This window comes from Danio rerio, chromosome 4 (assembly GCF_049306965.1).
Source record: "Danio rerio strain Tuebingen ecotype United States chromosome 4, GRCz12tu, whole genome shotgun sequence".
NCBI classification, from domain to species: domain Eukaryota; kingdom Metazoa; phylum Chordata; class Actinopteri; order Cypriniformes; family Danionidae; genus Danio; species Danio rerio.
The window spans coordinates 69,705,871-69,719,872 of NC_133179.1; the positions used below are offsets into that span (position 1 = coordinate 69,705,871).

The following is a 14,002-nucleotide window of genomic DNA, read 5'->3' on the forward strand; positions in this document are numbered from 1 at the left end:
TTGATCACCAGTGATTTTAATTGAAAAACAGAAGACTAAATGCTTAGGAGACTTAAATCCAACTTGCATGGTTTGTAACACCGTAGATATTCCTGTCGATATAGTAGCTTAAACTGCTTCCTCAGTTCAGTGGAAACCTCCTATAAATATAATTATCGCATCCAATATATGTGGTTACTTTCCATCTTTGGTCTAAATCGCAATAATATAAACTTTCCTCCATGTCTTCTATTGGGTTTTTACGTCCTAGCCTTCACCTGAAATTCACGCTGCACCAGAATCAAACGTTTGTAAACGGCCTATGTGGCTGGCGACTTGGCTGAATGCCTGATAACGTGCGCGTTCAGGGCGCTTTTCTGAGCGAAACTCTTTCCGCACTGATGGCATTTAAAGGATTTCTCTTTTGTGTGAATCCTCGTGTGCTGGCTGAGGTAATCTTTACGGGTAAAACCCTTTCCGCACTGATCGCATACATAGGACTTGTCGTTATTGTGAATCCTCATGTGCTGGTTAAGGTTGTCTTTACGTAGATATCTTTTCCCGCAGAGATCACATTTGAACGGTTTCTCTCCGGTGTGACTAATCAAGTGATACTTCAGGGAGTAATCTTTCGTGAAACTCTTTCCACACTGACCACACGTGAACGGCTTCTCTCCGGAGTGAGTCTTCCTGTGGCGAAGAAGGGCGGTGTTATATATAAAGCTTTTACCACACTGTGCGCAGGTGAAAGGTTTCTCTCCGGAGTGGATCCTCATGTGGTAGTTAAGGCCGTTTTTCTGTGTGAAACTCTTCCCGCATTGAGAGCAAGTGTAAGGCTTCTCTCCGGTGTGCGTTCTCATGTGGAATTTAAGGAGTTGGGGTTGAGTGAAACTCTTTCCACAAGGTCGGCAGGTGAAAGGCTTGTCTTCCATGTGAATCTTTATGTGCTTGTTAAGTAGATCTTTATTAGCAAGACATCTTCCACAGTGCTGGCAGGCGAAGGGTTTCTCTCCGGTGTGAATGGTCATGTGCGTTTCACATTTCTTCTTTTGATTGAAACTCTTTGGACAATGAGGGCAGGCATACGGCTTCTCTCCGGTGTGAATGGTGATGTGAAGTTTAAGGTTTTGTATTTGCCGGAATCTCTTTCCGCACTGCTGACAGGGAAAAGGCTTCTCTCCGGTGTGAATTCTCATGTGCACCTCGAGGTTGTGCTTTTGACTGAAACTCTTTCCACACTCGGTACACCAGTAAGGCTTCTCTCTGGTGTGGGTTCTCAAGTGCTTTTCGAAATTACCCTTTCTGGTGAAACTCTTTCCGCACTCGCCACATTTTATAAGGTTCTCTCCAGTGTGAATTCTCATGTGATCTTTGAGGTTGGATTTTAGAGTGAAGTGTTTCCCACACTGACGACACGTGAACAAACTCGGAGATTTGGTTTTAGGAGTGTTTTTTTTCATTGAGGCTGGTTCAGCAGTCCTTAAATCTTGGTGTTCCTCATGCAGATCATTCTCTTCTATTTCATCCAGTTCTTGAGTCTCTTCTTTCAGCATCGTCAGCTCTAAAGTGTAAAACAGAAACAGTTAACCCCAGTTACACGAGCAAGCACGGACATGAAAACTTGTAGGGAGTGCCACAGGGCTCAGTATTGGGTCCTCTGATTTTCTCTTTTTAATTGTTTTCACTGAAACTCCACATTGATTTTAGTAACAGCAAATTGTGTGTGATAATGCAGTGTTCATACACTAAAATTAAAGGTGCAGTATGTAGGATTTACACCTCATAGCAAGAAGGTTGCTGGTTCAAGTCCTGGCTGGCTAGTTGACACTTGTATGTGGAATTTGCATGTTCTCCGGCGGGGGTTTCTTCCGGGTGCTCCGGTTTCCCCCACAGTCCAAACACTTGCACTATAGATGAATTTGATGAACTATATTGGCCGCAGTGTATGACTGTGTGTGTGTGAATACAAGAGTGTATGGGTGTTTCCCAATACTGGGTTGTGGTTGGAAGGGCATCCGCTGCGTAAAACATTTGCTGAAATAGTTGGCTGTTCATTCAACTGTGGCGACCCCTGATAAATAAAGGACTAAGCCGAGGGGAAATTAATGGAAGATTTACACCCAGTGGTCGAATTAGGTATTGCAATTCAAAATCAAAACATTATTTACCTGGCCCTGACAACTCCACGCAGGTTTGACAACACCAACACGAGCTACAGCCTGATGCTGCGTTTACACCAGACATGGCTGAAGCGTCAGTCGCGAGTGATTTACATTAGGGCTGCAACAACGAAACGATTAAATCGATAAAAATCGATTACCAAAAGCGGCGGCAAGGAATTTCATAATCAATTCGCTGTGTCACACAACATGGGGACGTTTATTAGAAAAATAAATAAATAAACATTAGTTCAGCGCGGAGCAGTCTCTCTCGGGCAGTAATACAGAGTTCGGCGCCTCATAGACAGGGATGAAGAGGAAGGGAGTTCAACAGCAGGGTAAATCACTAAAGAATCCTACTTTTGTTCCGTTTTCAGGTGAAGAACGTAAAGTCCCTGGTGCTTGTGTTTTTATTCGTTATCCAGCTTGACAAGCATGACAAGTTAACGTTAGCTTGTTTACCCTGCGGCAACTGAAATAATTTAAACTGAGCTTTTGACGCGTTGTCTTAGCATTTATGTTTTAGACATGTAATTACGCACAAGTCTTCTTCTTCTTTGGCCTTAGTCCCATATGGTTGTGGGGTCGGCTCTTTGGAACAAGTCCTTCATTTAGACTTGTCTATACGATAACGACTTTTTTTACACATTCCGGCCAGCCTGTCGTCTGGGCCTGTCACCCTCATACACTACCGACAATTTAGCCTACCCAATTCACCTGCAGCATGTCTTTGGTCTGTGGGGGAAACCGGAGCACCCGGAGGAAACCCACGCGAACGCAGGGAGAACATGCAAACTCCTCACTGAAATGCCAACTGAGCTGAGGTTCGAATCTGCGACCGAGCGACCTTCTTGCTGCGAGGAGACAGCACTACCTACTGCGCCACTGCTTCGCCTACACACAAGTATTAGTAAAACAATACATTTAGAGTTAGTAAAACGCACAAGGAAGTCTAACAAACCATTCAAATATAATTTGCCCATGTGTTTTATTCATATCAGATACACATAGTAAAAGTAACTATAAAGTTGAATCTACTCATCTCTAAGTTCACCAGCCACTTACTTGCATGTATTTTTGGAGTAACTTATGAATTTACGTGCTGAATCCTGCTGTGTTCTACTTTTATGAATAAGGCAAACGTCCAATTACACATGTCGACACCCATCTCACGTTATAGATCACGATGAGTTACACGTTTTTGTGAATTTTAATATTCAATTCAATTCAACTCAGCTTTATTTGTAGTTGCGTCAAGTTTGCGTAGTTTGCGTCAAAGCAGCTTCACATAAATGGTCATAGTAACTGGAACAGTGTAGTTCAGTTTTTAGTGTTTAAGTTCAGTTCAGTTCAGCTATCAGGTAGATGATGACATGATGAGCAAGCATGTGAATATGTTGGAAAGCATAATAAAAGGGATGCATCAGTCATACAGCGCTATTGTGGCTGCGATGTCACGTGACAAACATGACACGTCGCAATGAAAACATTAAGGGTGAATGTCCTAAAATAATGGTCGACTCCTGGTTCCAGAATCTTTTGAACTCACCAGTGAAAGAGTTAAAAACAGAAGTAAAGCAGCGGTGGTGTAGTTACTTTGCAAGACTAAAGAGACGTTTTTATTCACTCGCCTTTTTTTGGATCATTCATTTTCCATTCTATTGTCATGTACGTTTTGCATGATTGACGCGCTTAATGCACGAATCGCTCGAGTTGGGAAATCTTCAGCTGACATTCCGCGTTAACCAATTTTCTCTTGATTATGATTATGACATGGCGCCTGTTGTCGTGTGAAAATGAAAACAAAACCTTCACATTTTGAAAGCAACACTGGCGACCCCTATATACAAACAATTCTTATTCTTTTCCCACAGCTTTTGGCAACACAACGTGTGTTGCCTCTCTGCCGTCTGAACACGGTTTCAGGTACAGTCTAAGAAAGCTAGCATGCATATTAATGAAGTTGCAGCGCATTCATAATGGAGCGCGCTGATTGGTTTGAACTAAGTCATACTCGGACGGGACGGGACGCCTTGGTACAGACGTCCAGTCCACACGCTGGAATACACGCCATTATCTCATGGCCGTGACGCAGCTTCAAAAATTAGTTTCAAACCGGAAGTACGAATTTACTCGAAATAACGCTAAAAACAACCAATTTACACTTTTTAGTGAGATATAGGTGTCCTAATAGTGTTTTTAGCAGTGTGGGGCACATATACGACTGTCAACAGCTCAAAAAATGTGTTTTGGTGTTTCGCGACCCTTTAAGTACTAAGACAACAATCAATTCAGGTAGTGATCATGTGCTATTTTCTCAGTGTTAAATGCAGCCGATGTGAATATGAATAACATTTAAGTGACATTTATTGACATACTGACAGCAGCAGCAGATCTGGAAAATAAAATAAACGTGAAAATGAATGTTGGAAATGTGACTCTTGAATATGTATTCGATTGTAAAGCTTACCATTTTGTTGGAGTGCAGTGTACTATTATGTGCTTCTGACTGGCTGTATTTAAATGCTTCTGTTGTGTCGTGTCTGGTGCAGTCTAGAGTTGTCACAATACTAAAATTCGGTACCAATTGGTACTGAAGTTTAAAAAAAACCCTCCTATTTCCCGCTAACATTTGAGATCTGTTGAGCACGTGTTTAAACAGTGCTGATTTGCCATTGTGTTTATGTACGCAACAGAAATGACTATGATTGGCTGTGAAGGTCATCAGTTCACCGAACATTATAGGAGTACACAACATCCTTATATTATACACACAGTAGCCAAGGTAGGTCTACAATCCCATCCCTGAATGATGTCCAGAATAAAGCAGTTACTTCTTTCGCACAACGATGAATAATGAAGGCGCCCCGCCCTCCCACCGGCTTTCCCCACCCCCCTTGAAGTAAAGTTAATTGTACGTTATATATAGCGCCAACTTCTTTTAATAAACAAGCTAAATTGCTGTATTTAATATCTTACAAAAACGTGCTACCCACTGCGCCACCGTGCAGCCGAAACTCGTAACATTTTAATCATATTTTGGTAAAATGAACGAAATGACTCGAAAAAAAGATTCGTTCATCTCAACGAATGAGACTCAAAAGTCAAGTATAAAAGTAAACTAAGTATACTGATATCAATGTGCTAGTAGTGCACTTGTGTACTAATAGCGCTTCAGACAAACTGATCGCCTTTCTAGTTTTTAAGAGTACAGTTTTCTATTTTGAGTTTTAAATGGCTTCTATTGTCATGACGGTCCCAGTCAGCAGTGTAAACTGTAACGCCCCATTCACACGGGGTGTCAGCGTCAACGCTTCCCATTCACTTTGAATGGGTGACGTCATTCAATGCCGAACTGCATTGTGGATCTGTCAGTGCAGATTCAGAGGCGTTGCTCGCTGCAGAAGTTGGGACTAGCTCAACTTTTTAAGCGCCGACGGAAGCGTCAGCCAATCAGATCGCTGTATGCAAATACACCGACTGGACAGTGGCCTATTGCAGACTGAATTTCATTGGCTGACGCTTCTATGTCGATCGCTTCAGCCCCAACTTCAGACACGCCCTCAGTCAAGCGTTAACACTAAAGCCCCGTGTGAATGGGGCGTCAGAGGGACTTCTCAACCATGAATTCTTTTTACAACAGCATTCGCTGCTTTAAGATAAATTTTAACAGTTAATTGTTACGAGTAGTTGTAGTATGTGTGTGGTGTTTTTCTTTCTCTCGCTCTCTTTCAATCTCTCTCTCTTGGTTTGAATTATTTGCAGGTGCAGCCGATTACTGTTGATTGCGATTAGCGGCGGCCATATTTAACACTACTGACAACATTGATTCAGAGGCTTTTGTTTGTGGAGATGTTACTTGAGTTGCTGATGTCTCTTATATGGCGTTCTGTGAGATGCCGATGTAAAATTGTAAATTTTAACCGGAGAAATCCGGTTTTCTGTATCCCTGCCTGCCTGGCTTGGAGCATGGTAGGGAGGTTTGGTGCCTTCTGTTTATTATTTTCGTGTTGTTAGGAGGAAGGTAAGTTTTCTGTATTTTATTTTCGTATCTATTTTCCAGGGAAGTTTTCTCTAATGTATTTAGTTTGGTTTATTGTCATTTATTTTGGCTTACCCCCCTCCCGATGTTATTTTGCTCCTTATTTTCTGTAAATAAATCACATTTTCCTGTTAATTCACACCAGAAGTGCCGCGTCGCGCATTTTACAATTCTAAACATAGGTTTCTATCAGGGTACACACACCGGCGCCACAAGTCGGCGGTTGTCTGTGGCGCCCAGCCATGACTCAGGACACTGTTCATATTTCTGCCGCGCCACAGAGCCCCATCTGATTGGTTTAAATTTAAATATCATACGAATATGCGCGTCTGGTGTGCGCAGGGCCGGAGCAAGTTGAACTGCCGCTCTAGGCAGAGGACGATCACGCCGCCCTCAACCCCAATGTGAAAAGGAAAGTGACCGGTTATGAAAATGATGTGAGGTGTCACGGACCTCTTTTCCAGCGCATTATGCGCGGATATAACTGAGGATGTGCAGGTGCTGAGGGAGGGAGGTGTCGCGGACACTACGCTCTCTATTCTGCCGGCCTATTCGCGGATATAACTGAGGACGCGCGGGTGTCGCGGACCCTTAGTTCTGCCGCCCTATGCGCGGATATAACTAAGGACACGCGGGTGCTGATGGAGGTGTCGCTGACGCCGCCCTCTCTATTCTGTCGTCTATGCGAAAATATATCTGAGGACGCGGGTGGTGAGGGAGGTGTCGCGGACATAACTGAGGACGCGGGTGGTAAGGGAGGTGTCGCGGATGCCGCCCTCTCTATACTGCCGTCCTAGGCGGCCGCCTAAGTCGCCTCTATGGACGCGCCGGCCCTGGGTGTGCGATACTTTTCATTGTCATGTGTCTGCCGTGTTCGGTGCATCCGGTGCGTGACGCCCTTCATTGGTTTGTGTTTTGGTCGAGAGCACGGGGGCAGCAGGGATCATGTTTTTTAATCCCTGTTATCTTGCTACGTTTTGGTTAAACTTCTTTTTGATTAAGGATTTTTAATTGAATTCGTAACAATTCATTTGCAGGTCGAGACGATTTATAAAAAAATACAAATATATTTAATTTTTAGGTTGCACAGATGTACATTTCAAATAACTGTTCAGTTATGTACTGCTGTCACTAAAAGAAACACATAACACCATGACTTATTGTGTTTGTGTCGGTGTCAGTCTGAATAGTCGCACCACACCGCACCAAAACTGTAAATTTAGGGAAAACACTGAGCTTGTGTAACGGATGCCAGCTAGTAAGTGCTGTGCAGGTAAACCTCACTCCTCTGACCTCTAAAGGTGCTCTAGAGACAGACGCTAGAAGCCATGGTCTTTAGCCTCCTTGGTAGAGCAACGACTCCCATTCGGAAGATTGCTGGTTCGATCCCAGCTCTGAGCAGGCTGGTTGGTGTAGGACCGGCGGGGTTAAATTGAGTGTAATGGAGGCCAGCTAGTAAGTGCTGTGCAGGTAAACCTCACTCCTCTGACCTCAAAGGTGCTCTAGAGACAGACGCTAGAAGCCATGGTCTTTAGCCTCCTTGTTAGAGCAACCGACTCCCATGTGGAAAGTCGCCGGTTCGATCCCAGTCCGAAGCGGGTTGGGTGGTGTAGGACCGGCGGGTTTACACTCGGAAAATACGGAAATCCATATTTATATGGACAAATCATATCGCTTTTACCAGTATTTTGAAACATATTTATATATGGTGCTTTCCAGAAAATCTACAGAACTTGGTTGCGTGTATGAACAGCACTTTTTTTTCAAACTACTGTTAAAGTAGGATATTATTGTCATTTTAACGCCATTTCATGCCACTCTTTATACAATGCCATAATGAAAATATAATATCATCACAATGCAAGTGCACTCTTCCAAAGTACACATCATATTTTATTCTTAAGAATATTTCATTACAGTCATTTTAACAATTTAATAATCAGGCATTGGAATCAGAATGTTACGGAACCCCGGAAGGGACGTAGTGGAGGAGAAAAAAAATGGGTGGGTGAAAAAAAAATAATGGGTGAAAGAAAAAAAAAATGGGTGGGAGGAAAATATATATTTCTAAGTTTTTTGCGTTCTCTTGCAAAGTTTTGCGTTCCCTCGCAAAGATGTTTTGCGTTATCTCGCAAAGATGTTTTGCGTTCCCTCGCAAATATGTTTTGCGTTATCTCGCAAAGATTTTTTGCGTTCCCTCGCAAAGATGTTTTGCGTTCTCTCGCAAAACTGTTTCTCCACAAACACTTCCTGTTCACTGCACTCACGTAAACCCTCCCGTTTTTGCTGAAATTCTCCCATATTTTACCATTCTGTCCCACTTTCTTTACATTACTGTGCGCTGATTGTCGCCTTTCACTTTGCAACCTCTGAACCAGTGAATGCACGTTTAAGCGCTGACTGACAGACGCGCTCCATACAATAAACTGATCCCAGATCAGCGTCTGTACGCGCCATTTAAAGGGACACTTCTGTTATCAAACAAGTGCGCAGCAAATGAATCACATGTTTTGTTTAGTTTGATAACAGAGGTGTCTCTGTAAGAATGCACAGATCTATAATGAAAGCAGTCCATTACTTTAAAAACTTCATATTATTCAGTGTATTTGTCTGTTTAAACATACACCCGCTCCTCTGTAAATGACGTGTACAGACGCTGATCTGGGATCAGTTTATTGTACGAAGCGCGTCTGTCAGTCAGCGCTTATACATGCATTCACTGGTTCAGAGGTAGCATACGCACAGTTATGAAAAGAAAGTGGGGTAGAATGGTAAAATACGGGAGAATTTCGGCAAAAACGGGAGGGTTTACGTGAGTGGAGTGAACAGGAAGTGTTTGTGGAGAAACAGTTTTGCGAGAGAACGCAAAACATCTTTGCGAGATAACGCAAAACATCTTTGAGAGGGAACGCAAAACATCTTTGCGAGGGAACGCAAAACATCTTTGCGAGGGAACGCAAAACATCTTTGCGAGGGAACGCAAAACTTTGCGAGAGAACGCAAAAAACTTAGAAATATATATTTTCCTCCCACCCATTTTTTTTCTTTCACCCATTATTTTTTTTTCACCCACCCATTTTTTTTCTCCTCCACTACGTCCCTTCCGGGGTTCCGTAGAATGTGAAACGCATATCCTAAATAAATAATAAATAATGAGGAAAAAAGTGCAAGGTGAAGAGCAACAGAGGCCGTGACATCTGCTACACTGCAAAAAAATGCTTTACTTGCTTAGATTTTTTGTCTTGTTTCTTGTCCAAATATCTAAAATTTCTTATATCAAGAAGCATTTTCAAGACAAGCAAAACATATTGTCTTGTTTTGAGAAATAATATGCCAATATTAAGTGAGTTTTTCCTCAAAACAAGCAAAATAATCTGCCAATGGGGTTAGCAAATTAATCTAGTTTTTTCTTTTGATGTAAGATTATTTTGCTAACCCCATTGGCGGATTATTTTGCTTGTTTTAAGGAAAAACTCACTTAATATTGGCATATTATATCTTAAAACAAGACAATATGTTTTGCTTGTCTAGAAAATGCCTCTTGATTTAGGAAGTTTTAGATTTTTGGACTAGAAACAAGACAAAACATCTAAGTAAGAAAGGCATTTTTTGCAGTGTACCAGATCTATTTTCAGCTGTCAGACACCCACATGGAAATATACTATAGTAATTTGTAGTAAATACTATGGTGTGTTTTATTAACTATACTGACAGACACCTCCAATAGTGATAGAGAGGTTGCACAATCAGCTGAAATGTTGCTAATAATAATAATAACAATTAATAATTCCTCACATTTATATAGCGCTTTTCTGGACACTCAAAGCGCTTTACACAATGGGGGGATGACGTGACGGCAGCCATTTTTGCGCCAGACCGCACACAACACACCAGCTGATTGGTGGAAAAGAGACAGAGTGTTGATAAGCCAATTATGGTATGGGGAGGGTTAGGAGGCCAGTGGGCAGATTTGGCCAGGATGCCGGGGTTAAACCCCTACTCTTTTTCGAAGGACATCCTGGGATTTTTAACGACCACAGAGAGTCGGGACCTCGGTTTAACGTGTCATCCGAAAGACGGCGCTCACTGAGCAGTATAGAGTCCTTGTCACTATACTGGGGCATTAGGACCCACACAGACCGCAGGTTGAACGCCCCCTGCTGGCCTCACTAACACCACTTCCGGCAGCAACCTAGCTTTCCCATGTGGTCTCCCATTCAGGTACTTAGCTTCAGTGGGCAACCATGTGAGAGTTGCAGAGAGCTAGCTGCCGGCTAGAACCGGGTTATACATGTATGGACGATACATTTTAAACCACCAAAAACGATTGCGGCCATGTCCATGTGTTGTGTGATAAGTTTATATATTGATTATTGTGACAGGCCTAAATGATTGCGCAGCCCTGTATTATAGTAATTTATATTAAGCTTATTACTGACTCCAGCGTTATGAACGTGACATTTGCAGTAAAAAAAAATGAAACGTATAAACTCAGAGAAGGTATATGCTAACAGTATATTAAAATATCTGTTAAAGGGTCACGAAACACCAAAACACATTTTTTGAGCTGTTGACAGTCGTATATGTGTCCCACACTGCTAAAAACACTATTAGGACACCTATATTTCACTAAAAAGTGTAAATTGGTTGTTTTTGCGTTATTTCAAGCAAATTCGTACTTCCAGTTTGAAACGAATTTTTGAAGCTGCGTCACGGTCATGACATAATAGCGTGTATTCCAGCGTGCAGACTGGACGTCTGTGCCAGAGTGAGTCTTATTACGTCTTACAGTTTGTTGCATTAATGCATGAGTAAAGCTTGGTTCAAACCAATCAGCGCGCTCTATTGTGCAACTTCATTAATATTCATTACTGTCACAGTGGTTAGACGGCAGAGACGCCACGTTGTGTTGGCAAAACAAGCGTGAAGTGTTGCTTTATAGTTTGCTGCAGTTAAGTTTTGTTTTCATTTTCTCTCTGTGAAAGCGCAGCTGGCGTTACGTGTGGATTAACAGTGTACGCGACGCTCGACAACAATAACTTACGTGGCTAAGGAGGATTATTGTTTACCTGGGAGCTGTTCTCATCTGCAAACGCTGAGATCCGGATTCGCTTGTAGTCTCCTCTTAATAAAGACGCGCCTCTAGTTGCTGTGGATTGTCCTGTCTCTACAGATTTGGTAAGTGAGCGACCAGTGCTCTTTGTTTATTCAGTTCGTATTTTATTCGTATCAAACAAACTATTGCAACGAGTGTAAACAAGTTAGCACTAACAGTTACAACCAAACTCTAACCTCGTGTAGGATTTTGTGACCGGAATAACACACGCGGCTTTCTGACGCTACCTGCTGTGTGCATCTAAGTTTCCGGGAAATGCTGAGTTTTTTTTTCTCTCATTCGCCGTGCGGTATCAAACATTGCATAAAAAATACACGCTTAGAGCAGTTCCTCGAATCAAATATTACGTTTGTCGGGAGGGACATGAATGAATTCCCTGAATGAAAGAGCCAAACTGCAGTTAAAGTCCACCATTTAATAATTTGGCAAATAATTCGACTACAGATGTCCATGTAAACACAGTCACATTGTCCCCTGTGGTTGTGTGTTTTGACTCTGAAATTCAGCGCGCCCAAATAGACACTCTTCCTCCGACACTCCCCCCTAAACAGAGCTGGACACGCCCACTTTCCGGACTTTTTCCAAAGTAGAGGTGTAAAAACACCCTGCTGAAACGAGGGGGTTTCATGGCCCTTTAATATTTTTTTTAGCCCTTAACCATGGAGTTCAGGCATCAAAAAATATCAGTCTATACATGTGTTTTATATTTAAAATGACGGCAAAATAAATGCGATACGGACGTGACAAAAAAAAAAGACACGAGTTTTGTGAGTTGTGGAAATTCTGTAAATAAAAATACTGAAAAAAAATATAGCAGTCAAAAGGGATAAGGATTGGCTCTGCATGGAACATACATAATTCGTTTTATTTAGTTTTTTGATTTTGGTTTTAATGAGGAAAAGCTATCAATACGGACGTGACTTGTCTGCGTTTCGTAACTATTTGATGTATTATTTGATGGTCAGTTATCTACAAAAGAAACGAGAAGTGCTTCAACACAAGGTGCTGCATCGCCAGAACACCAAGATTATGCGCCAAGATTATGGCGATATGTAAATCGTTAAGTTCTCGTTTAGGGCTGCACGATATTGGAAAAAATTGATATTGCGATATTTTTTTCCCTGCGATATATATTGCGATATATATATATATATATATATATATATATATATATATATATATATATATATATATATATATATCGCAATATATATATCGCAGGGAAAAAAATATCGCAATATCAATTTTTTATTGATATTTTATTGATATATATATATACTTAAGATATACTTTTGCACAAATTACATACAGTATCACTGTTTTATCTGCTGCACCACTGACTGTAAAATTCTTCCACAAAGAACTAGAGCAAGTTTTTTTTTTTGGCTGGTGGAGGACCAAGAATGACTCAGTAGCAGCCTCACTCTTACTTATTTGGGTGCCTAAAAGTTAATAAGTGACGGGCATAGATGTATATATCTATGAGTGACGGGAAGCTATGCTAAGGTTAACTAGCTTAGCATATATCTTGCTGTCTGCAAATGACAGAAATTCAAACGTACCATAAAACTCCTATAAGTGCATACAATTCGACACAACTACAAAAGCATCGTTTTAACCTTTATAACCGAACGTTAACGTTACTCTGTCGGCAGTCTATTGTCTTAATTACCGCGCTAACAGAGCTAACTTACGTAAACGGAGAGCAACAGATTGCAGACGTCAATAATGCAGCGTAATGGAATAATATACCGATCAAACTCCGCTTTAAGTACGCTACAAGTTTATAAACTGCCTCTGGAACCCAGTTCAGATACAAAAATTTATTTAACAAAAAATAGTAATGCAGTAAAGTATTTTTCGCTCTGCCAAGCCTTCTCAGTTGCTGTGTGGAGCAGCAGTCTGCGTCAGTCACCTTTTATCCCGGCCCCACCCCGTCCCCTGACTCCTGAACGTCTGTTTCACTCACTCACTCGCTCACACGGGCATGCACTGTGGTCTCATGAGGAAACGCAGTTTTTTGATGTAGTGTTTTTCTTGTTCCCGAATGCAAATAATTTTTCAAGTATTTGTTCGAAATAAGTATTGGTAAAAACACGCTAATCGTGCTCATCCGAATACCGTATTCGGGTTCGGCTCCACCCATAATATATATATATATATATATATATATATATATATATATATATATATATATATATATATAAATTTTTTTTTTTTTTGCATCTGGCACCTCCTGTGATGCGACTATCGCGGATGCGCACATCGCGATTTCGATGCTGAAACGATGTATCGAGCAGCCCTATTCTCGTTATTAAACATTTATTTCTGAAATGTTACTAAAGTGGTTTATATTTAACTGAAATGTTCAGTTCTTGATATAACACATGGATATTATGTATTGTAAGTCAGTAATTGTAATGCAGCAAATATGCGCTAGTTACTGGCTTATATTAATAAGGAGTTCAAAATGATCACGTACACAACGCAAAATTGAGTTGTCGATCATAATAAGCATGGTCATATTTTGGCTTTGTATACAAAGTTTCATTTTATTTGTGGTAATATTTAATACACAATATAAACGTTTTCATTAAATCGTTACGGACGCGACACGTGATCAAAGCTGCGTGACGTCTTAAATATGTAGCTCATAAATTAAAAGGGCAGTAATGTCACGAAAAAGGGAGGGTGTTTTATACTACA

The 14,002-nt window shown here is 41.3% G+C and overlaps 1 protein-coding gene across 3 annotated transcripts in view; it reads right to left on the reverse strand.

Annotated features, from left to right (window-relative positions):
- Positions 1-14,002, reverse strand: part of si:ch73-266f23.4 — a 20,585-nt gene continuing 6,583 nt past the window's right edge. For all 3 annotated transcript variants that reach the window (XM_073948522.1, XM_694825.11, XM_068220513.2), the window contains exon 3: positions 1-1,540. In XM_073948522.1, the coding sequence (XP_073804623.1) occupies positions 300-1,540 (1,241 nt within the window). In that variant the 3' untranslated portion in view covers positions 1-299. The remainder of the gene's footprint in view (positions 1,541-14,002) is intronic.